The sequence below is a fragment of the Aulonocara sp. 'chitande type north' Nkhata Bay genome, linkage group LG10 (assembly GCF_057382095.1).
Source record: "Aulonocara sp. 'chitande type north' Nkhata Bay isolate Kocher_YH1m ecotype deep benthic linkage group LG10, A_spYH_male_GT1.1, whole genome shotgun sequence".
Lineage (NCBI taxonomy): Eukaryota > Metazoa > Chordata > Actinopteri > Cichliformes > Cichlidae > Aulonocara > Aulonocara sp. 'chitande type north' Nkhata Bay.
In genome coordinates, this window is record NC_141353.1 from 8,773,561 (window position 1) to 8,800,385 (window position 26,825).

The 26,825-nt window shown below is 45.0% G+C and overlaps 2 protein-coding genes and 1 pseudogene across 4 annotated transcripts; 2 read left to right on the plus strand and 1 right to left on the minus strand.

Annotated features, from left to right (window-relative positions):
• The first annotated feature begins 4,232 nt into the window (after window positions 1–4,232).
• LOC147320157 (uncharacterized) lies at window positions 4,233–7,931 on the plus strand (annotated as a pseudogene).
• A 2,914-nt stretch (window positions 7,932–10,845) lies between these two features.
• LOC147320158 (GTPase IMAP family member 9-like) lies at window positions 10,846–19,757 on the minus strand. Of its 2 annotated transcripts, none has more exons than XM_086308089.1 (4): window positions 19,387–19,757; window positions 18,942–18,992; window positions 18,456–18,563; window positions 10,846–13,243 (listed from the first exon to the last, which is right to left on the minus strand). In XM_086308089.1, the coding sequence occupies exons 1-4, from the start codon at window positions 19,433–19,435 to the stop codon at window positions 12,474–12,476; spliced, it is 978 nt and encodes a 325-aa protein (XP_086164215.1). In that variant the 5' UTR covers window positions 19,436–19,757; the 3' UTR covers window positions 10,846–12,473. The 2 variants fall into 2 exon arrangements, with proteins under 2 accessions (XP_086164215.1, XP_086164216.1); XM_086308090.1 differs by having other exon boundaries at window positions 19,269–19,387.
• On the plus strand, window positions 19,753–26,326 carry LOC147320159 (GTPase IMAP family member 4-like). 2 transcript variants are annotated; one of them, XM_086308081.1, is made up of 3 exons: window positions 19,753–19,897; window positions 24,420–24,977; window positions 25,530–26,326. In XM_086308081.1, exons 2-3 carry the CDS (start codon window positions 24,437–24,439, stop codon window positions 26,210–26,212), a joined length of 1,224 nt encoding a protein of 407 aa, XP_086164207.1. In that variant the 5' UTR covers window positions 19,753–19,897; window positions 24,420–24,436; the 3' UTR covers window positions 26,213–26,326. The 2 variants fall into 2 exon arrangements, with proteins under 2 accessions (XP_086164207.1, XP_086164206.1); XM_086308080.1 differs by having other exon boundaries at window positions 19,758–20,057.
• Window positions 26,327–26,825: the final 499 nt, after the last annotated feature.

Here is a 26,825-nt window from a genome sequence, read left to right on the forward strand (position 1 = left end):
TTTGCTGTGTTGTAAATAGTGATGGGCAGATGAAGCTTCATGAAGCACTGAAGCTCTTCATCCAATTGGTTCACCCCAGCGCAAAGCTTCTTGAAGCTTCATTTGCTCTAGTAGGACACCTACTGGACGTAGAAATATTAGTTGGCATGAATTTGAAGAGTGTGGCCTTTTGCACACAGCCTGTAAATGTCAACAACAAAAGGAGTGTGTAAAACATGTATATTGTAGTGATGCAGTATACTGCGTATATTTATACTGGCAGTATGGAAAATGATTATTTGGAAATGCTTAAAATGGAAATGATCATTTACTGTGAGGTGGGGTGTGGTTGGGGTGTGGACAGTGGTTGTGCTTTTGTAATGTTGAGGTATGGACAGCTACACACTGAGGCTTTGAGCCTCAGTCCTGCCTGTTCACATTTTATTCTGTAAAAACTAAATTTTCACTGCTTTTATGACCTTTTCAGTGGGGAGAACATAGCTAGGATTTAATGATTTAACAAATCTTTTGAATCCTTTGTCCTCCACAATGCTAAATGGCTGGGAGTCCTCAATCACCATGGTAACCAGGTCTTCATCTATTTGAGATTGTTCTCCTGAGGAAAGACAATAAAGATAAAGCACAAATATAAATATCACACACGTAACTTATTACAGCTGTATAATATTGTTATATCATTTAGTAACATTACAGCATGCTATATTATCATTGCATTTGATGGCTCACCTGGTCTTGCTCCACAATCGGTGTTCCCCTTATTCTCATGCAAAGCTCTGTAGTGCCTAAGCATGGATGAGGTGTTGTTGTTATAGCCCAGCTCCCTGGCACATAGCAAACACTTCACCTTGTACAAAAGTACAGACAGCTCAACATAAATTGTATTGCACCATCAGTATTATGAAAATACATCTTCTGTAGAAATTTACATACCTTGTTGGGAGGAATAAGATCAAAATGTTCCCACACAGGGGAGGACATCCTCCTCTCCTTAGCTGGCTCCATTCTCTCCTGACTTTCTCTCATAAACCTCCAAACTGTCTCCAAACTCTCACTAACAACTCTCCATCAAACACCCACATTTTGAATGAAGTCTGAGGGTTTATATCGCTGTCATAGCTCGCGGCAAAGTTCGAACCACTTCATGAACCAGTCACGTGGTACAGCCGGGCAGCGAGGCTTCGGACGTCATCATTTTCAGCTCCTCCCATAAATGAAGCAAGCCTCGTTACGCGCATCGCGGAAACGCCCCCTCCATTACTCGACACAAGCTTTGAAGCCTCGATACAGAACGTCACATCACTAGTTGTAAATAGTTTGTTGTAAATAGATGTAAATAGTTGTCAATATTTTTTACCTGGTAGCTGTAGGGGTGAGACGCCATTTTCTTTGGGAACCTTTTCTCCTGTTTTTGGTGAGGGACGCAGGTAAGACACCTGTAATTTTCTTTTGGGGTTTTCTGTGTAGGTGAGCCAGCTGCATTTCATTTCCAAAGCTTTTGTTTGTTGTTTTGGCCATGCTCACCCTGACCCTCGCTACCTTTTGGGACTGTTGCAAAATCCGTGGCAGTTGTTTTTTTGGTTTGTCTTCCTTGAGAGCAGGGAGTGTGGGGGCACTTTCCTTTTTAAAAAAAATTTAATTAATTTTAAATTTGCACGCCGGTTTTCCCTGGGCTGGGGTGTAACATAATTGGGGGCTCGTCCGTTCCTTTTTTTCGTCTCGTTTGGGTTGGCTTGGAGCGTGGGCTCGTTTGTTCTTTGTTTGTTGCTGTCGTCATCATCGCCGGTGAGTTACCAGTGTCCTTTGTTGGCTCTGTTTTACTGGTTGGCAGGGTTTTTTGGTTTTTGTTTTTTTTTGCCTGTCCCGTTTGGCTCTTTTGCAGCAGAATTATTGTCTAAAGGCAAAGAAAGATGCCCAACGGATTTACTTTACCAAATTGACCATCCCAGCCTTGCCATAATGGTCCATTTGATTCACCTTTTATTGTTTATTTTATTTTCACTTGCTGAATACGGGACAGACTTGACTGGAGGAAAGAAGGGGAGAAAGAAAGAGGGAAAGAGAAACAGCTGAGAAGAGGGACGGGGGAGAAGGGCAAAAAACAAAAACCAACAGAACGAGCAGAAAAGAGAAAAAAATACATCTATCGATCACCTGGATCACCTGCTGAGAAAGAAAACAGAAAACAAGCAGAAGAGAACAAGAGTAATAGAATAAACAACATCACAATGATATATGGGAATATGACAGTAAATACTAAATATTAAACATTATTGTGCAGCACATAAGATCAACAGAACACAGTGTGCTTTGAGGTAGGAGCCAAAAAGGGTGTAGTTTGTGGGTGTGGTCACCCGTGTGTACACCTGTGAGCATGGACGCGCTTGTTTTTAAAAGGTTCCTTCATGTAATGATCTGCTAGAGGGTGTGGGGGGGCCACAGCCCCGTCCTCCAGGGCATGAAGCAGGTATGGAGGAGATCAAAACTCCAGACATCCAGAGGCCCCCAGAACACAAGAGACCAAGGAAGACCAACAGAGGGGCAGCTGCGCCACTGTCCCAGAAAGAGCTGAGGAGAGTCCCAGATGAGGGCTCACTCAGCAGCCGCGGAGCAGAAGCCAGGGGGGGTTGCAGTGACGCGCCCGTGAGCTCCGCCGGCAGCCAGCTGTGCCTGAGTGACCGAGCCCCAGGCCGAGAGGCCGGGGGCACCCCACCTCCGAAGTGGCCCGAGCGAGCCCCAGGCTCCAGGCCCCGATAAGCGGCCGCCAAGGAGTGAGCCGGTGTGTACCCGGACGCCCACCCCCAGACACAAAGAACCACCAACGCACCGATACCTGAGGGAGTCCGCCACCGGCAGGGGAAGTGGTGGTGGGGGGAGATAGGCCTCCAAACCTTGGAGGGCCTGAGATGTCCCCAGAGAGGTGGCGTCTGATACCCAACCTGACATATAGACACAGACATACAGGCACACACAGACACAAACATCCATTCCCACCCTCATGCTCTCATATGCACTTACTCCACACTCAACCAACGTGGAGACAGACATAAAGAGACGCTGTACACACGATCACACTCCCCAAGCATACTCTACGAACCGAAGCTGTCGTCATCATCGCCGGTGAGTTACCAGTGTCCTTTGTTGGCTCTGTTTTACTGGTTGGCAGGATTTTTTTCTTGTGTGGGGGGAAGGGTGTTCGTAGTGGGTGTGTTAGTATGGAGTTTAAATTAGAGGAGTTCACCATGAGTCCAAAAAGGACTATTTGGTGCTCATTGCAAACTTTTTAGATGTGCCTGTGCCATTTAATGTGAAGAAGAAAGAGCTGAAAGAGCTCCTGTGTGTTAAACTGCATGAAAGGGGGTCGTTTGGTGAGCCAGCTCCTGCAGGGGGAGTTCAGGCGGGAGCTGTTGCTGGCATTCCTGCCCCACTGAAAGATCTCCCTCCTCAAACTGGCCCTTCTGCGGAAGAGCTGCAGTTAACACTGCACATAAAGGAGGTTGAGTTACAGAAGCAGCAGTTGGAGGTGGATGCCATGCACTTAAAGCTTAGGGCTCTGGAGAGAGGGGAGCTGCTGTATCAGTCACCATCCCCGCAGTCAGAGGACAGCTTTGATGTAAGTAGGCACATCAAATTAGTCCCAGCTTTTAGAGAGACTGAGGTAGATTCATATTTCACCGTGTTTGAGCGCATTGCAGGTGCACTACACTGGCCAAAGACTGTAGGGTCTCTTCTACTCCAGTGCAAATTGGTGGGGAAAGCTCAGTAGGTGTGCACAGCTCTTTCATTGGAGGACAGTTTGGATTATGAAATGGTGAAGGCTGCTGTCCTACGTGCATACAAGCTTGTCCCAGAAGCTTACAGGCAAAAATTTAGAGGTCTTAGAAAAACTGCCACCCAGACTTATGTAGAGTTTGCCAGAGAAAAGAAAACTCTGTTTGATAAATGGTGTCACGCTACCAAGGTAAAAACCTTGGATGATTTGCGTGAGCTGGTGTTGTTGGAGGAATTTAAAAGTCAACTCCCAGAAAAAGTAGTAACCTACTTAAATGAACAGAAGGTTACAACTCTTGTCGCTGCTGCTGTACAGGCCGATGAGTTTGCATTGACACACAAAGGTGTGTTTTCATCTCCTGTTCACAGCACACCAAACTCAGTCAGTCCAAAAATCTGGTCTCCAAAGAACACCCGCAGTATCACATCCGCAACCACTGAAAATAGAGAGTGCTACTATTGCCATGAGCAAGGACACCTCATTGCTGCCTGTCCCGTTCTTAAGAGAAAGGAGCAGTCCAGTCAGCTTTCTGCAAACCAAACCTTACGCTTTAGAAGGGGTGACTGTACTTAAAACTGAGAAGGACAGGATAGATGACGAGTTCAAACCGTTTGTGTCGAAAGGTTGTGCTTCTTTGGTGGGAGGAGAGAAGAAACTTGCTGTTACCATTCTGCGTGACACAAAACAGTCACTCATTTGTGAGGGTGTTTTATCTTTTTCAGCCCAATCGTATTGTGGCGCCGACATGTTAGCGTGGGGAGTTAAAATGGGGGTCATGCGTGTGCCATTGCACACTGTGCAGCTGTCGTCACAGTTTGTATCAGGGGAAGTTAAACTTGGGGTGCGACCTCAGTTGCCAGTTGAGGGCATTGACATCATTCTTGGGAATGATTTAGCTGGATGCAAAGTTTTTCCTTTACCCGAGGTAGTCGAAACACCAATAGCAGACACAAGTGCCTCTGATGTCGCCGCAGCAAACTTCCGTTAACTAACCGTGCATCCGAAATCAGTGCCTTTGTTACACCTGACCATTTTTATGCCATTCGGGTTAAGAAATGCCCTTAGCCACATTCCAGCGACTGATGATCACTGTGTTACATGGAGTCAGAAATTGTGAAGTGTATTTGGATATAGTGACCTATTCATCCACCTGGACTGAACACCTCAAAATCCTTAGCAAAATATTTGACCACCTGCGTGATGCCTCTCTGACACTAAACTTGGCTAAATGTGAGTTTGGAAAAGCTGTGGTAACCTACCTAGGCAAGCAAGTAGGACAATGTCGAGTCCTCCCTGTTGCCGTGAAAGTGCAGGCAATATTAGACTTCCCAGCTCCTCAAACGCGTCGCGAGCTGCGTCGTTTCTTAGGCATGGCCGGTTACTACCGCAGTTTCTGCAAAAACTTCTCTGAGGTAGTAGTCCCGTTAACCAGTCTTACCAGTCCTAAGTCACCATTCATGTGGTCAGAGACATGTCAGTTTGCCTTTGAAGCTGCCAAGGCTCTCCTCTGCAGTGCTCCTGTACTTGCCCCGGACTTTACACGTCCCTTCAAGCTCGAGGTAGATGCCAGTGCTTTGGGGGCCATTTTCTTTGGGAACCTTTTCTCCTGTTTTTGGTTAGGGAGAAATCAGAAAGGGTTTTATTGCCAAATGTTGAGCAGGTTTACAACATTAGGAAATTGCTGCGGTACTTAGTGCAAGTACCGTGGAGGCAGGTAAGACACCTGTAATTTGCTCTTGGGGTTTTCCGTGTAGGTGAGCCAGTTGCATTTCATTTCCAAAGCTTTTGTTTGTTGTTTTGGCCATGCTCACCCTGACCCTTGCTACCTTTTGGGACTTAATAAACTGGCTGGCTGTTGCAAAATCCGTGGCAGTTGTTTTTTTGGTTCGTCTTCCTTGAGAGCAGGGAGTGTGGGGGTACTTTCCTTTTTTTAAATTTTCCTTTTGTTGCACGCCGGTTTTCCCTGGGCCGGGGTGTAACAATTCCCAATCATCCAGGAAAGTAAATCTCCAAAAAGTTGCTTCTGTTCATCTGGACGTAGCATTTTGTGGGAGAAACGTTTCGTCATCATCAGGTGACGTCCTCAGTCTCAGCTGACTGCAGGTTTCAATCTTATAAACAGGACATTTGCATAATGACTGAAACCAGCCCACTGAAGGAACACTGTGCTGGGAGGTCAGCTCCTTAATCTTAATTATGTAAATTCTGGACTTTTGTCAAAGCTGGAAAGACTCCTAAAGAAAGCTCCAGCCGATCCAGGAGAGAAGGACAACCGCTGCCCAAGCAAAAACCTGTAGTGATCCCGTACGTGTCAGGAGTATCAGAGCAGCTGAGACACATTTTTCTAAACACCAGGTCTCTGTGGCTGTTAAACCCCAAAACACGCTGCGCCAAAAATTGGTCCACCCCAAGGATCGGGTCCCCTTAGGATCGGGCCTAAGGGTACATCTGTCACCATCTTACAATGCTGTGATTGCAGCCATTCCCCAACTCTCTGTGAATGGGACTCATGGTTATTGATCAGTGGTCTTGAGAATTTACATAATTAAGATTAACGAACTGGATTGGCCAGATGCTGGCAGGTGTGTAAAAATAACTCAGTTGTTTGGTGGTGGCATCGCAGGGCTTCCACAGATTCAGTAACATTAGCAAGTGGTGGAGACCAGCAGGTGAATGAGGGAAAGGGGAGGCAGGAGCAGAGACCCGCTGGTCCTAGTGTCAGGTGAACTGAACTTCAGGTAAGAAGTTATAACCTGCAGTCTATCTGGGTCAGACATAAACCAAGTTCAGGTGGAGTTTATTTTCGTTGTGCTGACTTTTTACAGTCACTTACAATAACTCGTACTGCGTGCTAGCTAGCATGACGGAGTTTATATACTGCTGGGTGGTGCTATGATGTTACTGATAGTGAACTTTATTTTATTCATAAGGTTAGTTAGTAGAGTTGCCCATCTGGATGAGAGAAGCTTCTCTCCCACGCTTTTCTTTTCAAGCTCCTTTAATTACGGTCACTGTTACGGTCACATCATAACTAATGGAGGGCTACTGTATGATCTGAAATTTCTCTCTGCCTTTTTAAACACTTCCACAGACGTGAAAACTTCACCCCAAACTGCAACCCAAGAGTCTGCAGTTGGCACTTCCCTCAAGGAAAAGCTGCGCGGCCAACACGATTTGCATGGAACGACAGGAAGTCTTTTCAGTTCCCAGATGACGACAACCCTGTTAGAAAAAAGAAGAAAGAAGAGCAGGTCCCAGCTATTGGTGAAAATCAAGGTGAAAGATCAGATGCTGCTTCTGTCCTGTTTTTAGAAGCCCTTCTTTCCAGATTTGATCTTAAATATCATTCTGATTGGACTGTCCAAATGATGCCCCTAATTGACCAGTTATTTCTAACCCTGGTGAAGCTCAAACTTAATTTTGGTCATGCAGACCTTTCAACAAGGTTTAACTGCAGCAGAGCCACAGTAACTAATATTTTTACAACAATTGTTAGTGCACTGTATGACATTTTGTATGTTGGCATGCTGGAAAACAACATTCCCTCGAGAACCAAGAATCAGACATCGCTGCCAGATTGCTTCCAACATTTCCTAACTGCAGGATTGTGCTTGACTGCACGGAAGTTTCTGTTTCTAACACAGAGAGACTTGACACACAAAGTCATTTGTACAGCCACTACAAAGGACGGACCAAACTAAAGGCTCTAATTGGTGTGGCTCCTAATGGTGTAATAACCTTTGTAAGCAACTTGAATGGTGGAAGTGCCTCAGATAAGGCCATAACAGCTGACTGTGGAGTACTGCAACATGTACAACCAGGTGACATGGTCATTGCAGATAAGGGCTTCACAATTCGGGACATCCTACCAGAAGGGGTCTGACTGAACATCCCGTCCTTCCTCACCAACGGACAATTCACACAGGAGGAAGTGAACAGCAGGAAGATTTCCTGTGCAAGAATACATGTAGAGCGTTCCATTCAAAGACTGAAACCTTTCTCAATTTTGCATCACATCCCACATCAGTTAAAAAAAATATTAATAAGATCTTGAAAGCATGTGTGTGTCTTACAAATTTACAAACACCTATTCTCCGTGAAATTGAATGAATTATACCTGTGAGAGTGCAGAGGGAAAAGTACATTGTGTCATTTTCTAACTACTTGTGGACCAGAAAATACAACTGTTGAATAAGTTTACTTTTATTATTTATAACTTCTAAGTGTTCTGGATTCTTTTGTGTGTATACTCAGGATGTTACACCATAAAAACAACTTAGTTGCATAGTTTCAAATTGAGAATGGTCTCATTTGTGATTCGTAAAATGTTTAATTTTACTCTGTTTTTATCAATGGCTTGTTATATTTTTCATTCCATTCCAGCTTCCTGATTACTGCCTAGTTTTCTTGCTAAACATTTTCAATTAAAATGAAGAATACCAGATACATGTCTTTTAATCTTTAAACAAATATTTTCTTTTTAATTGAGAAGGGAAAAGTTGTTTGGTGAGAATTGTCCTTAAAAATTTATTATTGTGTGCCTTTCCTTTAAATCGGCGTTCATCAATAATTAAGGACGGTTCACGAATTATAGAGGAAGAATCGGTTAAACTGGCTTTAGCCATCTGAATCATTGCAGGGGGAATGGCCTTCACAACTTTAATGAATTTACTTTGAGTACATGATAAGCCATAATTATCTATGAATTTGTTATATGTTAACACATTTAAGTCATTGTCTAAAAGGTGTAAAACCATCCAAGTTCCATGACCCATCCAGTCCTTATAAAAGATGGATTTTCTTTGTATCAGTATACATCTGTTGTTCCAAATCGAATTTGTATGTGGAGAAAAATTATGCTTGTAAATCCTTTTCCAGTACTGGAGAACCTGTTTATGAAAATTGGATAATTTAATTGGTAATTTGGAAATTTCAAAGTCACACTTTAAGAGAAATTCAATGCCACCAAGCTTCTCAAAGATTACTTTGGGGAAATAAAACCAAATACTGTTTGAGTTATTTATGAAAGACTGCAACCATTTGAGTTTGATGGAATCATCATTGCTTCAAAATAAATCGCATTCAAACCTCCTTCTTCAAATGACTTCACTACATCATTCTTCCTAACATAATGTTGCTTGTTTCTCCAAATGTAATTAATGTTAATGTGATTTATATTATTGATTAGTCTGTTGGAAACATATAAGCATTGTGATGGATAAATCAGTTGAGAGATACCTTCTGTTTTAGTAAGAAAGACGCGTCCAAAGATGGAGAGGTGTCTTTGTAACCAGCTGATTAGGCTCTTTTTAGATTTATGGGTAATATGCTCAAAATTTAGATTTTCTCTATTATCTGTATTCTTTGAGATTATAATACCCAAATATTTAATTTCAGTTTTAATAGCTATGTTAAGAGAGCTACTGGGTTTACAATCATGAATAGTTAATAATTCGCATTTTCTAATATTCAGGTACAAACCAGAGGCCTTTGAAAATAGTGAAATTTCATTCAGTGCGAGAGGAACCTGTGACATGTTCTTTAAAAACAGTGTGGTATCATCTGCTAATTGAATTACGATCAACGGGGCTCCCATCAAATTCAGTGGTTGAATATTTGGATTGTGTTTCATGAAAATAGCTAAAAGTTCTGTTACAATAATGAAAAGTAACGGAGAAGCTGGACACCCCTGACTCCTCGACTGATGTTAAATCGTTCAGACGTTCCAAAAGGTAAAGAAATAGAACTATTGATGTCAGAGTATAATAGAGAGATTAAATCTATGAATTTTTTACCAAAACCAAAATACTGTGAAGCTTTTAAAATGAAAGGATGTTCGACCGTATCAAATGCCTTATAAAAGTCTAAAAAAAGAATCACACCATCATCTTCAATTAAGCGATTTTAATCCAGTAGATCTAAAACATAATATTATTGTGGATAGAACGATTTTTAAGAACCCAGATTGTGTTTCACTAATAATCTGATCTAAGCCGTCCTTTAATCTGTTTGCAATAACATGAGCAAGAATTTTATAATCTGTATCCAATAGAGTAACTGGTCGTAGATTATCGATTAATCTTTTATCTTTACCAGGTTTGGGAATAAGGGAGATAAGACCGTTTCATTGTCGTTGCTAACGTTTCATTACTAATGATTTCACTAATAGTTTGGAAGAAAAATTGTTTTATTTCTTTCTAGAAGAATTTATAAAAGATGGCAGTCAAGCCATCCTGACCAGGAGCTTTGTCCATTTTCAGTTTGTTTAAGGCTTGATCTCAGTCATCCAGTCATATATCAGAGTCACAAATGTCTCTGAATGCAGAATCGATTTTTCAATCTGATCAAAAAAACTTAATGAATCAGTAATTAAATATTTAGGCGAGTGTAAATTTGAGTAAAATTTATGTTTTTCTTCTGCTATAGTCTTATGATTTGTGCATTCCCCCCATTTATGATTAATGTCTTAATAGATTTCTTTTCTTGCCTCCGTTTCTCCAGATTGTAGAAATATGAAGCACTTTTTCACCTTCTTCTTTCCATTTTGCACGAGCTCTAATGTAAGCTCCATGAGCCTTTTTCTTGTATAGATCATCTAATTGAGCCTGTAAAGACAACAGGGATTTCTTATCAGCCTCTGACATAAACTGTCTATTACAATAGTTATTTATATTGTAAAGTAATTTACTTTCAAATTCCTTCTGTTGTCTACTTTTCATTTTACTTTACACTACTTTACAACTGCTTAGTTCGCCATCGTGCCGGCCCCACGCTTCCAGCTTTATTTGTGAAGAGCACAGCAGCTTACAAAACACGTAGCGAGCTCGTACAGCTGCTTTCATAAACTAAGATGACCTTAAAATAACGGAGCTACGTGCGGTGATGCTAGCGTTAGCCATGTTAGCACGTTACCATCAAAAACGATTTAAATAAAATTTAAATAAAATAATCAGAAAACATTAGTGAGTTCAGCTTTTTATGTTCATCAGTAACAACAAGAACAGAAATGTGTTGAACGTTATTAAATATCCCAATTCTTTGATCTTTGGGCTGAAGGAAGAACAACACTCGGTGTTTAATGCTCAACAATCTCTTTATTCCATACAAACACTTAGAGCATTACAAACGGCCGGACGGGAGATGTGCACAGGAGGGTGTCCGGCAAGATCTCCAAGTGTCTGACCATTTCTCACATTCTTAGAGCTTCAGGCCCAAACTAAGCCTTCACATTCTTTCTCTCAGTGAGCCTACGTTACGATCTTGGCTTCCTGTGCAGTATGTTTTGTTCTTTCTAATCAGACAAATAAGCGCATGATTCTACACAAACAGCATTTCTTATTAATCAGCAGTATAATGCATCATAAAACAGTGTAATACCCCATTCCTGTTTTTCTCAGAATAAACAATTAATTTTATTACTTGTACGTGGGGATTTTCACATCAAATCCACTGGGGCAGTTCCAGCAGCACATTGATACACAGAAATCAACAACCTTTGTCTCTCAAAAACTAGGTGCCTGCTGGTCCCTCTCTAGTCTAAACAACAGTGTTTCACTAACTTTCTCCTAGAAGATGGTCCCGTTATCTACTTTCTCCCAGGCCGGCGTGGGCGAGAGTCTGCACCATTCTACCCCCCAAGGACACGTAGTCTAATACCTTTATTTTCAGGGCCATGTCCACTTAATACTACACTATATGGTTATATGGCATTTTAGTTAATATAAAGCATAGAATTGAAGCACTTCAAATAATTTCATCTCAACACTGCAGGTCTCCAACCTTACAAACAGGACATTTGTGTAATACCTGACCCACTGAATGAACAACGGGCTGTGGGGTCAGTTTATGACCATTAATATGTAATTTTTTGTATATTTAGGACAAAGCAATTTCATAATTTCATACCTGAAACGGTTTCACACAGCATTTTTCTGGAGCTATTAATCTTATTTTTATAATATTCTGTACAGTTTCTCTTTTTATCCCTTATAGACACATTTGTCTTCTACTCCCAGGTGAACATATGTGAGATTTTTCTCATCCCTTTAGATTTATCAATTATACTATACACTCTGATGGTGAGGAAATGCACCAAATTTCATTCTGATGTGCGCTAACAATCATGGTTACAGTTACGTTTGGTTAACGTGATGACTGAGTATGTGGAAATCTGGCACTCTTTCCACTTCTTGATTAGAGAAGAGTTTATTTCCCACTTCCATCATAAAGAGGAAGGTTAAACTATCATGCTTCACCTTTTGTCTATAAACAAATTTTCAGTTAATTTAAGAGCAGGATAAGCAGCTCAGAGTCAGCTTCAACACCATCTATTCCATTCTGTGAATGTATATTTGCTCCATTTATTTAACTGTGTGAGCAACAGAACAAAAGGAAATCTGTCGGTATGCAACACTCTGATCCATGCTCCCATCCTGCTGGCAGTCCATTATTAACTCAGATTTAAACTACAGGTAATCCTGTGCTTCTTACAGCTACTGCAAACACATCAGCAGTTCCAGGACAAATTTCCAGCTCATGAATCCTGAAGATCTCACAAACTCTCCTGGAAAACATCACCTTCAGCAAAGTCATGACCCCACAAGCTGATGGAAGCTTCTGGAACAGCACCGCCCAAAATCTTTAGTGTGTTCGGCCTCTGAACCAGGTGGAGAGTTGAGTGCTGTGAGTGGGAGTCAGCATCACTTCAGTTCAGCTTCAAGGTCTCGTGGAACTTGGTGAGGATTTCATCAAAACAGTCATCTCTGGTCATCTGCTCCACGACCTGACGGACTCCGTTCTCTAAAGCCCGATAGTACCTCCTCACCTCCTCCAGCTCACACCACAGTCGTTTCTCTAACTGCTGTTTCTCCTCCCGAGCCTCCGTCAGCTTCTTCTCGTACTCTGACTTCACCTTGTCTTCTTCCTCCTTCAGCTTCTTCTCGTAGAACTCTCTGAGCTCTGACTCTCTCTGTTTCAGCATCTCCTCCACCTGCAGGTAGGTGTAGTTGGAGTAAGACTCTCCTCCGTTGTCGGCCACCATCTTGTCCACCTTCTCCAGCAGGTTCAAGACTTGGCGACGGTCGTTGGCTCTGAGATTGTTGAAGACGTGGTATCTGTTTCCAGCCTTCATCAGGACCTCCTGCAGCTCAGGTCCCGACTCCTCCTTTATGAACTCATCAAAGTCTTCTTCGACTTTGTCTCCGTGGGTGAAGAGGATCATGGTGTACCTCCAGGCACCCTCTCCAAAGATCTCCTCCACCTTCTTCACGGCGTCTCGTTCCTCTGCAGAGAAGGGTCCCACCCTGATGACCAGCAGGATGGCGTGGGGCCCCGGGGCCGACATGTTGATGCATTTGGAGATCTCCCTCTTCACGGCGTCTTCAGACATCGTGGTGTCGAAGAGGCCGGGAGTGTCCACCACAGAGATGGTCCTCTGGAACAGCTTCTCCTGCTGCTTGGAGCACTCAGCCGTCACTGAGGAGGAAACAGATCAGTTAGACTGAATTTACATGAAGCACGAACACAGACTTCACCTGAACATGAAGAAGGCTGTGCAGAGATCACCTAACAGAGGCTGGAATGTAAATATGGGTCTCATACTGGACTCTGCTGGTCTTTAACCTGAACACTTCTGGACTGTAGTGACGTGAGAACACACAGCCTGGTTCTGTAATCATTATAGAGCATAGGTGTCAAGCAGCCTAACTACATTTGGCCCGCGAAGCCATACCAAATTACTATCAGAGCTGGCCTACTGGTATTATACAGCTAATATATATATTGTTTAGTATTGAGCTTTGCTTGTTCCATATTCAGTTTTTCAGCAAAACGTGTTTGAGTCCATAAGAAAAGATTCATTCTTATATCTGGAGGAAGTTTTTTTTTTTCAATAAATATTAACGTTAGCCCGCGACTTTGTTCCAGTTTTGAATTTTGGCCCACTGTGTATTTGAGTTTGACACCCCTGCTTTAGAGGCTTCGGTCCGAGAAGCTTCTTCAGTTCAAATTCAAATTTTATTTGTCACACACATAATCATACACAGTACAACATGTGGTGAAATGCTTATTGCTCTGCAATGCCAGACCATTAAATGACAGTAAAGAATTTAAAGATTTACAGATTATGACAAAATTTACAGATTTTAACTTAGAAATTTACAGTAAGAATAGGATGTGCAAATAACAATTTACAAAATAAATTATAAGAAGCGTGCAAATAAACAGAGCGTGTCTGGTGCAGCGATGTATGAGAGTCCAGTCCTACACCTGGTTCAGGGCCCGAATAGCCTGGGGGAAGAAGCTCCTCCTCATTTCCTCTGTTTTGGCCTTAAGGGAGCGGAAGCGCTTCCCAGACCTCAACAGTGAGAAGAGCCCATTGTTGGGATGGGAGAGGTCCATCATAATCTTGCACCGCTTGGTGTAGATGGACAGCAGGTCAGGGAGCTCTGATTGAATGATGCGTTCGGCTGAGCGCACCACTCTTTGCAGATCTCGTCTGTCCTGCTTGGTGCTGTTCCCAAACCAGGTGCAGATGTTTGCCGTCAGGACGCTCTCGATGGTGCAGGAGTAGAAGTTCTTGAGCACCTTCAGTGGCAGATGGAAGTCTCTAAGTCTTCTGAGGAAGAAGAGACGCTGCCGGGCTTTCTTAACCAGGGAGTTGATGTGACAGGACCATGACAGGTCCCGAGTGATGTGGACACCCAGGTATTGGAAACTGTCCACTCTCTCCACTGGCGTGCCACTGATGATGAGGGGTTTGTAATTCCTCGCCTGCTTTGTAGTGAAGTCCACGATCAGCTCCTTAGTCTTGCTGATGTTTAGGAGGAGTTTATTCTCCTGGCACCAGGTCTCCAGGTTCCTAATCTCCTCCAGGTAGGCCGTCTCGATGTTGTCGGAGATCAGGCCCACAACAGCAGTGTCGTCAGCAAACTTGACAATGGAGGTGGTGTCGGATGTGGCTACACAGTCATAAGTGTACAGTGAGTACAGCAGGGGGCTTAAAACACAGCCCTGAGGCACTCCAGTGCTGAGTGAGATGGAGGGGGAGACTTGTTTTCCCACCCTCACTGATTGGGGTCTGTCTGTGAGGAAGTTGAGGATCCACTGACACTGAGTTTACGGACACTGTCACCTCCTACATCCACTTCTGTGAGGACAGCATTGTGCCATCATGCACCAGGGTGAGTTATAACAATGACAAACCCTGGTTTACTCCTAAACTCAAAAAGCTGTGGCTGGAAAAGAGTAAGGCGTTCAGAAGCGGAGACAGGGACTGCTACAGAGAGGCCAAGTACAGGTTCACTAAGGAAGTGGACATTGCTAAACATCAGCACTCTGAGAAGATGCAGCAGCAGATCTCAGAGAATGACTCGGCCTCTGTGTGGAAAGGTTTTAGGAATATTACAAACTACAAGCCTAAAACCCCCCACTCCACTGATGACTTGCTCTTAGCCAACACCCTCAACAACTTCTACTGTCGTTTTGACGAGCCATCAGGCAGCCTTCACACCTCCAACGACCCCAACAATAGAGACACTTTGGACACTAATTCCCCCACCTCTCCCCCCTCCATAGAGCCATCACCACCTTCAAACTGTTCACCTACAACACCCCCCTCCTCACCCCACACAAAAGAGGATTTCACACCACCTCCTCCCACCACAACTCTTCATATTCATGAAGCAGATGTGAGGAAGCAGTTTAAGAGTCTGAATGCTCGGAAAGCTCCCGGCCCAGACGGTGTGTCTCCTGCCACCCTCAGACACTGTGCAAACGAGCTGGCCCCAGTGTTTTCTGGCATCTTCAACTCCTCACTGCAGGCATGTCATGTGCCTGCCTGCTTCAAGTCCTCCACCATAATCCCTGTCCCCAAGAAACCTAGGATCACTGGACTAAATGACTACAGACCCGTGGCTCTGACATCTGTGGTCATGAAGTCTTTTGAGCGCCTAGTTCTCTCCCATCTCAGGACCCTCACGGCCCCCCTCCTGGACCCCCTGCAGTTTGCATATAGAGCCAACAGGTCTGTAGACGACGCCATCAACATGGCCCTACACTTCATCCTGCAGCATCTGGACTCCCCAGGAACCTACGCCAGGATCCTGTTTGTGGACTTCAGCTCTGCCTTCAACACCATCCTTCCAGACCATCTCCGAGGCAAGCTTTCCCAGATGAATGTGCCTGATCCCATCTGCCGGTGGATCACTGACTTCCTGACGGACAGGAAGCAGCACGTGAGGCTGGGAAAGAATGTCTCGGACTCCCGGACCATCAGCACCGGCTCCCCTCAGGGCTGTGTTCTTTCTCCTCTGCTCTTCTCCCTGTATACCAACTGCTGCACCTCCACCCACCAGTCTGTCAAGCTAATCAAGTTCGCAGATGACACCACCGTCATTGGGCTCATCTCGGACGGGGACGAGTCTGCCTACAGGAGGGAGGTTGAACGTCTGGTGTCCTGGTGCAGCCACAACAACCTGGTGCTGAATGCCCAGAAGACAGTGGAGATTATTGTGGACTTCAGGAAGCACACAGCCCCACTCCCCCCCATCATCCTGACTGACACCCCCATCACCTCTGTGGACTCATTCCGCTTCCTGGGTACCACCATCACCCAGGACCTGAAGTGGGAGCCCACCATCACCTCCGTCATCAAGAAAGCCCAGCAGAGGATGTACTTCCTGAGGCAGCTGAAGAAATTCAACCTGCCAACACGGACGATGATGCAGTTCTACACTGCAATCATCGAGTCCATCCTCACCTCCTCCATCACCGTGTGGTACGCTGGAGCCACTATCAGGGACAAACAGAGACTGCAGCGTGTTGTGCGCTCTGCTGAGAAGGTGATTGGCTGCAGACTCCCATCTCTGCAGGACCTGTGCACCTCCAGGACTCTGCGGCGTGCAGCCCGGATCTCAGCTGACCCTTCTCACCCTGGACACAGTCTGTTTGACCTGCTCCCCTCAGGCAGGAGGCTCCGGTCCATTCGCACCAGAACCTCTCGCCACAAGAACAGTTTCTTCCCCTCTGCTGTTGGACACATGAACAATAACCGCATGACTGTTCCCGCCACTAACACATGACCCTACGCTGTGTCACTGCATCATTTCATGTTTGGCACTGATCACCACCTGCACTCATGTATATATCTTTCTACGTAGCACTCATAATTCTTATTCTCATGTATATATCCCATGTATATCTCATGCACATATCTTTCTTTCTACATAGCACTTTAATTCTTATTGTCTGCACTGAAGCACCGCAGCAATTTCCTAATGTTGTAAACCTCAACATCTGGCAATAAACCCATTCTGATTCTGATTCTGATTCTGACACAGTGATGAGCTGAGTCCTAGATCTGTCAACTTGGTGAATAGAATAGAATAGAAAAGAAAAGCTTAGAGGGAATTATTGTGTTGAATGCTGAACTGTAGTCCAGTCAAACTGAAGTGGGTCAATGGTGGCAGAAAGTGAAGAAGTGATGTGATCTCTCATCAGTCTTTCAAAACACTTCATCACTATTGGAGTCAGTGCTACTGGGCGGTAGTCATTGTGGCAAGCGGGCTGTTGTTTCTCCGGACAGGGACAATGATGTACTCTCTGAAGCATGTGGGGACCACTGCTTGGGCCAGAGAAAGGTTGAAGATCTCCGTGAACACTGGTGCTAGCTGGTCAGCTGACCAGAACTGGTGGAGAGTCCCAGATTTAAGCCTAGTGGGAGTAACCCCCCACAGAGGGACAAAAGGACCCCTGATGATCCTCTACCTAATCGCCTGAGCCGAGGTGTGAAACTGGGTGTGGGTCCCAATCAGCCAGAGTTTCGGGTGGGTTCATTGTGAAATCTGGCCCCACCTTATCATGTGATTTCCTGAGATCAGATGGCCCAGGATGTGAGTGGGCGTTAAGGCGTCTGGGGAGGGATCTCAAAACTGGATTATAGATGGCAGAGAGTTGGTGTCGTAAACCCCGCCTCTGTTCAAAGATGGTCGCTCACAGTGGACATAGATGGCTTCTTTCACTCCTCTTTCAAACCATCTGTCCTCTCTGTCCAAAATGTGAACATTGGCATCCTCAAAGAGTGACCTTTGACCTTTAGATGCAGATGGACTGCTGAGTCTTGTCCTGTGGAGGTGGCTCTTCTGTGTTGTGCCATGCGCTTGTGAAGTGGCTGTTTGGTCTCTCCGATGTAGAGGTCTGAGCATTCCTCACTGCACTGTACAGCAAACACCACATTGTTAAGTTTGTGTTTTGGATAGTAGATTCTGTTCATCTGGATGTTTTCAGTGGGAGAAACGTTTCATCATCATCCAGGTGGCTTCTTCAGTCTCAGCTGACTGCAGGTTTCAACCTTATAAACACAATGATGGAAACCAGCACCACTGAAGGAACAATGGGCTGGGAGGTCAGATTATGATCATTAATATGCAAATTCTCATGACCATTGATCAACAACCACTGATCAATAACCATGAGTACCATTCACAGAGAGCTGGGGAACGGCTGCAATCACAGCATTGTAAGATGGTGACAGATGGACCCTTGGGCCCCTCCTCCATTCAGAGATGGTCTTTCACGTAAATGGCCTCCTTGACTCCGCCCTCAACCCAGCGTTCCTCCCTGTCCAGGATGTTACATCCTCGTCCACTGTGTGTGTGTGTGTGAGCATCTACACATGTGTGTGTGATACCTGAGGAATGACTGGACGCAGCTCTGAAGGCCTCTCTTCCCAGGATGGTGTTTCCACTGGAGCTCTTTCCTTCTCCAGTCTTCCCGACCAGAACCAACCTGAGTGACACTGAACACAGACACACAGAGATCAGATCGTATATGCGGGACATTCCAGGCTGATCTACAAAGGACGGTATTAGCTGATTTTTAAATATCACATGACCAAACTGTTTTCTGTTCTGACTGAGAGCTGACAGGAGGTGCTGTGAGGGAGCACAACTAGAGCTGTACGATATTCGTCTTGTAACCGGAAGGTTGAGGAGCAGCTTCAATATAACCAAGCCTGCAGAACCAGCTGAGACCAGCTCACACTCATGCTGAGCTTAAATCCTTCACCATCCACCTGCCAGCTTTTCTTTGGTCTTAAGTTATCATGTGTTAGTCAGAGCTCGTTCGTGTTTATGGTTCCTGTTCCTTCTGGAACATAAAATTGAAGAGACCACACCTGTTGGAGGCTCGTGTTTACTGCTTCTCCTCGTCCTCCCTCCTGCTGCTCCTGCACACACACACACACACACACACAGTAATCTTTTACATGAAAGTGAAAGTAACTGAAATTAAAAACTGCGTCACCCACGAAAAACCCGCTCAAACTGCGTTTTTCACCAAAAACTAACCAGTAAACTACACGCACGCGCACGCCCGCACACACGTACAGGTGTATATTAATGAAGTGTCCTCTGTGTTCGGACAGTTTGATGACTTTGAGAAGCGCAGACGGAGAACAATGATCGGATCGGCTTTAATTAAGATGATTTCCACACACACTCACCGGACTGTTCCTCCGAGGCCATCACACCTGCTCTCACAAATTCACCTGTTTATCAGTTATTTGTTCGAAACTTCGCTCAGTAAGAAGGTCCCACTGAACCGCCCTTTTCCGGTCTCACCTTCAAAATAAAACGGTGGAGTCCGGACCGCGGGATGGTTCAGTTTCATTCTTGGGGAAAGATCCAGGCTTCATATTCTTGTCTGTTAGTGATGACTGAACCCAGGACAGCTGGAATAATTACCTGCTCAGGTGCACTGTCGGACTAAGCAGCTTTACATCACCTAGGTTCAGATCGGTAACACAACCTTAAAAGAGGGCGGAGTCATCTGCTGTGATGGAAACTAAAGCTCAGGCGAATCACGATGTGTTAATATCACAACTGGCCTTCGTTTAGAACCGGGGATAAAAAATAAACTGGTTCAGATATTTAAAATGTTTTCTAGTGAAATACTAACGACTCTAGTAAGTTTATTTTGAAGAGCACTCCTGTTTCCGGTGTCAGCAGTTCGCCCTTCAGTCAAGAAGACGGAACCACAAAGAGGAGGAAACGGCCTGAAAAGTTCAGATGTGTTTCCGGGTCTGTGCGCTTTTGTTTCTGCGTGTCGGTGTGAGCAGCTTCACCTGGACAGGTGAGTGCAGCGGGACCACGGGGACCAGCAGGGCTCAGGTGTGACCGGCAGTGAGGGCCTCGGCAGACGAACCCACAGACAGGATCGTGTTCGTCTTCAGGTGTACACATCTGCGCATGCCCGAGGCTCCGCGAGGCCTCCACAGACACTCGCGTTCACAGTAAGTTGGGTGTGAGTGCGTGGGGCGCGTTATCAGAGATTTCAGTCATATGTGTTCACCTCAGTAAAGTTGGTGAAAGAACAGGAAGTAACCCCAAAGATTAAAAAAGAGAAGAAACGTTTCATTCACGGGCTCTTTGTGGACGTAAACACTGTGGACTAACAGCTGAGGTTGGGCGAGTGGACGAACATGTCGACAACAGGCCGACCCTTTCACCGATCGCTTTATTTATTTATTCGCCCATGAGTAAGTTTGGTACTAATGTTGGTTGACCCTAAGAGAAGCAGTCAACGGAAAATAATAGTGCTGTTTTAACAGCTCCCTCCCACAGTGCGCCCAAATGCAGCAGCGATTCAAACTCAGAACAGAAAGAAAGGACGGCAGCAGCCTGTGATCAGAAAAACACAAAAACCGTTTATTTAAACAAAAAACCACAATGTTGGGGAGAGAAACTGGCTTCTTTTCCACTATAACTGTGTTTACAGACCGTTCCAGTGTTTCTGTCTGACACACTAGACCAAACAGCAAATACAAAATTAAACAAAAAGTTAAAATCAAAATGAGTCTTCCAGTGAACATAAAAAAATCTCACACACGTCTTTTGTGCGATTCAGCGCATCTCAAATGAATAAATAAATCAATAAATGAATTATCCAAAGAGTAGCTATGTTACTACTGAAACAAACAAGAAAAGAAGTAAAGATTAAATATTCCCTCCAGACAAAACTAAATGCGCAAATCAGTCCGTGCATGATCACATTCCTCCGCCCATAAAAAAAGTCTGCGCCTGTGCGAATATATCGTTGGTTAATGGACCGACAATTTTTATATGTCGCCCACCCTTAGTAACAACCAGGCTCAGTGTCTTTGAAGATTCTCATTCATCCAGGTCATCGTGGCCTAAGGAGCTTGGAAAGGGTCACATGGTGGAGAGTCCACCAGTCCAGGTCCCACTCATGTCTGTGGAGATGTTTACCTCATCAGCTCATTGATGTCACTCTAAAGGAAGAGAACACCTGTGAAACGCTGTGTGCACAGTGCGTGGATGTAATCGTGTATACTGGTTACTGATGTGCCAGATGTTTATATAGATAACATCTGTTTGCTGAGTGCAGCTACAGCACACTAACTCCTCCCACTCTAATGTTGATGAGGTCTGTATCTGATCAGTCTGTTACCTGGATGCTAGGTGTCACTGGAAGGGTGGGGATGGTGTATGTGTTAATATTAATAATGGTGTATTTCCACTGTGGTATGAGTTGTGTACATACTGCAGAAACAGCAGTATTATTCAGTCACACATTATGTTACGGTGCATATTTACAGGTGCCATATTTGTTAGTACCATGTTTATAATCCTTTTATTGAGCTATATTTATCCAACATTAAGGTTCCTGTAACCCTGTGCTGCTCTTAGAGTCCTGCTCTGTCTGCTCTCACCCATGTGTTGACTCAGTTTGGTTGTTATAATCAGAGGTCACTAGGAGATAGCGGTGCAATGAATCAAAAATGTCACGGTTCGGATCAATGTTCGGATCAGCAAAAAAAGGAAAAAGACAAAAATGTAACATTTACTTCACTTACTGAAGTATTTTTGCCTGTTAAAAACATTCAGCTCTAGACTCATTCCACGCAATTATAAAAAAAACAAATGATGGTACAATATGGGGCAGTACGGTCTTTGTATCTACCACTCAATTCAGTTTTATTTATAAAGCGCCAAATCACAACAACAGTCGCCTCAAGGTGCTTTATAATGTAAGGTCGACCCTACAGTGATACACACCGCTCTTTATATCGCACTCTGCTGTGATATAATGAGCGGTCACGGTCACGTAGCTTTCCGTTGCCCTGGAGCTCCACCCATTTGTAGCAGTTTGGGCAACAGAAGATGTCTGGGACAGTTCAGCCATGACTTAAATCTTTTCCTGCTCATACATGCTTGGAACAATCTGCCAATAATTCTGCCAGCTTCTTTCACCACCCGCTGGAGTGCTTGCTGGTCGGCCTTGGTGCAGCTGGGGAACCACACTAGAAATCCATACGTCAGAACGCTGCTGATGGCACAGTTGTAGAAGTTCAACATCAGAGATCTGGGAATGTGTGCGCTCCGCAGTCTCCTCAGGTAGTAGAGGCGCTGTTGGGCCTTCCGTGCAACTGAGGTGATATGGTTGCCCCAGGACAGGTCCTCGGTCACAGTTACCCCCAAGAATTTAAAACTGCTCACCCTCTCCACCGCCTCACTGCCAATGAAGAGAGGCAGATGGTTGTTATGACCCTTCTTCCGGAAATCTACAATGATCTCCTTGGTCTTTTTGGTGTTTAAGACCAAGTTATTGTCGTGGCACCATGACTCTAGTTGTTGCACCTCTGTCCTATAGTTTGTCTCATCATTGTTGGATATAAGTCCGAGCACTGTAGTGTCATCTGCAAACTTAACAATGAGATTGGACGCGCAGGAGGAAATACAGTCATGGGTGAAGAGAGTGTATAGCAGAGGGCTCAGAACACACCCCTGAGGGGCACCGGTGTTGACCACAAGGGTGGAAGAGGTGTTCTTACCCACTCTGACACTCTGTCTACGGTTAGTGAGGAAGTCCACAATCCAGTTGCACAGAGAAGAGTTAAGTCCCAGTTGGTGGAGTTTGGGACGGAGTTTGTATGGCCGGATGGTATTAAAAGCCGAGCTGTAGTCTACAAAGAGGAGCCGTGCATAGGTGTTCCTGTGTTCCAAGTGCTTCAGTAATGTGTGCAGCACTGTGGCGATCGCATCCTCGGTTGACCGGTTCTCCCTGTATGCAAACTGGTGCGAGTCCAGGGATGGTGGAAAAGCAGCTCTGATGTGTTTAATGACCAGTCTCTCCAGGCATTTGGCGGGAATGGGGGTGAGTGCCACAGGTCTGAAATCGTTCAGACATGTGACATTTGACTGTTTTGGGATGGGAACGATGGTTGCTGCTTTGAAACAGGATGGTACCAGTGAACAGGACAACGAGGTGTTATATATAGAGGTGAAGACGTCCGCCAGGTCCGCAGCACAGTCTTTTAGCACCCGGCCCAGCACTCCATCCGGCCCGGCCGCCTTCCTGGTGTTAATGCTCCGGAACACACGCCTCAGCTCATGAGTGCTCAGGACCGGAGCAGGGTCGGTTGAGGGGAGAGGGGACAGGACAGGGTCGGTGTTCTCCCTGTCAAAACGGGCATAAAAGAGATTTAGATCCTCAGCCAGAGTAGGACTGTCGGCTGAGGGTGATGGTGTTCTTCTTTTGTAGTCCGTGATAGCCCTGATGCCCTCCCAGACCTGCCTTGGGTTTGTGTTGTTCTCAAACCTGGCCTCGATACGCCTCCTGTGCTGCTGCTTGGCAGTCTTGATGCCTCTTCTCAGGTTGGCCCTGGCAGCACTGTATGCCTCCTGGTCCCCGGATTTGAAAGCGTTGTTCCTCGTTCCTCTGTAGCGTCAGAGGTGATGTTCATGTGTTGATTAATGGTTTTCTTTCGTTTTTGATGTGCTGCAGAATATTTTTATAAAATCCAGAACAGGAAAATCTCCTTCATGTTTTTCTGTTTTCTCTTCAGCTACTTTGACACAAAGGCCTCTGCTGTGACGCTCACACCTGTGATAAAGTCTTGAGTGTGTCAGCTTCCTTTTTATTGATACAAAAATATGTAAATGTACTGATCTGAATTATATTTCTGACTGTCAAAATTTCCCAGATTCAAATCGAATCGAATCGAATCGATTCGGGACCTTGTGAATCGGAAACTAATCGATTCTAGAAATCAGTGACGATACCCAGCCCTACAATCTTACCACTAAAGTGGACGCACAACGGGATATCATAGCGTGGCACAAGCATGTTCATCATAGTTTAAACCGCTTGTTTTGCACACGACCTCCCGTCTGCAGCTAACACCCCAACAGCTTTTGTAATAGCTTCAGCCCGGTCGGATCGGGCAGCAAAGGGCTGCTTAAATACCGCAAACTCCTCTGCTCCTCCACTTGGACCGCTAGCGCTGACCATAACTATCACTTGACAGACTGACCACGCCACCATACACATACTTTTTTTCTTCTTTTCCGTTGCACCACTACTAGGAGATATACCCGTCACGATCAGCATCGTTCTGCCCTGCGTTAGCCAGTCTGGATGGGTATCCGCTGTTAGTTCCTCAGCCAGTAGGTGTGGATCATGTCAGGTCATATTTCTGTTGTATGTTTGTACTTTTATTTAAACCTCTTTAATTATTATCTGTACTATGTGGTATAGCACATATATATATATACATATATATAGGCAGACTTGCACAGAGTAATATGGTGATGCACCACCACAGTCACCACACCTGTGCTCTCTCCTGCAGGTCTCTGACGTTCAGCCATGGATGATCATCTCTCCATCGTCCTCCTGGGAAAAGTTGGAGTTGGTAAAAGTTCTTCAGGAAACACCATCCTAGGACGAGCAGCGTTTGAGTCCAAACTGTCCCTCAGACCAGTGACCAAACTCATCTGTGTGGAAACGGGAACTGTGTTTGGGAAGCAGGTCTCAGTGATCGACACTCCAGAGATATTAGGATCAGAGCAGCAGGTCCAGACCTTCTGTCAGTGTGTCCTGCAGTCTGTCAGACCTGTTCTGTTCCTGCTGGTGATCAGAGTGGGTCGGTTCACCGAGGAGGACCACAGGGCCGTGGAAGCAGCGAGCAGAGCGGTCGGGCCTCACAGGCTGGAGAAATGTTACCTGCTGTTCACGGGTGGAGATGAACTCAAGACATCAGTGGACGATTATGTTTTACAGAACAGAACAAGTTCACTTCCAGATGTTGTAAAAAGGTTTTCACAGAGAACTCACCTGTTCAACAACAAAGATGAAGGACGGGAACAAGTGAGAGAGCTGCTGCTGAAGGCGGAACACCTCCCCACAGGTAAGAGCTGACCTCCATGAGACAGATGCTGCTGTGGGCACGTCTGTGCTGAGTGTGGGCAAACAGCTGCTCACAGCTGGATTTGCACTCTGTCAGAGAGCTGATGGTGCCACACCAGGCATGTCAAAGTGAATTTACACTGAGGGCTACATACAGCACTCTCTGTAAGTTCAACTACTCATTTAATCAACATAACATTACAAAGAAACGCTGCTCTGGTGGTGGTGTGGGAGTCTGTATCAGAGAAGCTGTCAAATAATACAATCCTGTGGAAGTTGCTAAATGTTTGGCCTCCTTTACATTTTCAAAGATGTCCAGTGGGTCCGGTGGAGTCTTTGATGGGCCAGTTGTGGGCCCCGGGCCTTATGTTGGACCTCCCTGTGCCGACCAAAGATCAGCTCAGTGCTGAGAGCAGCTGCAGCTCTCCATCACAGATAATGTCAGAGCTGCTGCTGAGGTCACATGACCAGTGTCAGTTTGTACTCAGGCTGTGAGCTGCAGACAAACTGCAGGAAACATTTCCACTCATGATGGTCTGATCTTCTCCTACAGGTGGAGCAGAACTCAGGATGCTGCTGGTGGGGAAAACAGGAGTTGGGAAGAGTGCAGCAGGAAACACCATCTTAGGAAGAAGAGTCTTTAGATCTACATCATCTTGTGTCTCAGTAACATCAGAGTGTGAGAAAGAAACCGGTCTGTTTGACGGTCAGACCCTGGCTGTGGTTGATACTCCACCTCTGTTTGACACCCATAGAAGTCAAGAGGAGAGTAAGAGAGAGATCGCTAAATTTGTCTCCTTGGCTGCTCCTGGTCCTCATGTGATCCTGGTTGTGATCCAGGCTTTCAGATTCAGTGTAGAAGAAAAAGAAACAGTGAGAATCATTCAGCAGATGTTTGGAGAAGAAGTAGCAGGTTACACCATGGTCCTGTTCACCCGTGGAGACGACCTGGAGGCTGATGCAGTCACCATAGAGGAATTTATCACACAGAATCCAGCTCTCCATGACTTCATCCGTCAGTGTGGTGGAAGATATCATGTTTTTAACAACAGAAGCAGAGATCGCTCTCAGGTCAGAGAGCTGCTGGAGAAGATCAACACCATGGTTCAGAGAAACGGAGGAAGATACTACACCAACGAGATGTTCAGACAGGCTGAGAGAGCCATCAGAGAAGAAGAGAGGAGACGCCTTCTGAGAAAGAAATTCAGTGTGTTCTTCACTGATCTTCATCATTAATTATTATTAATCATCGTCATGAAGACAAAGAAGGAAAATGTTTATTTAACCTGATTAAAAACTGACAGTCTGATCATGTGATTATTATTATTAAACAGCTGTTTGATCCTGTGATCATTCTGATTGGTGATGTTATTGATCAGCTCCTCTGATTGGATCCTGTTGGTTATATATATCATTAGTGTTGATGTAAACTTCCTGTCAGCAGTTTAAACCATGTTTCATTCAACCGTCACGTGACTGTGACGTCAGCAGTGAGCAGAGCGCCCCCTGTTGACCTGCACAGTTTCTGACCAATGGGATCACAAAGCTTCCGTGCGTCCTTCAGCAGAGGAGACACTGGAGCATCCTTTGTGAAGGGGAGGAGGAAACGCCGTCCCATAATTCATAGCGACGGAGCGTTCAAAGTAAAGAGCTCCATCGTGTACACCTTCATCATAACTGTTTTCATTTCATCCAGAAGCTGCTGATGTGCTCAGTTTGTATCAGCAGCCGCTACACTCACAGCTCAACCCGCTGCAATAAAACTTCTTCCTGTTGACTCTGAAGGTTATGTTCCAGATTAATGGTTGTAAATGGTAAACGGCCTGTATTTGTGTAGTGCTTTACTACC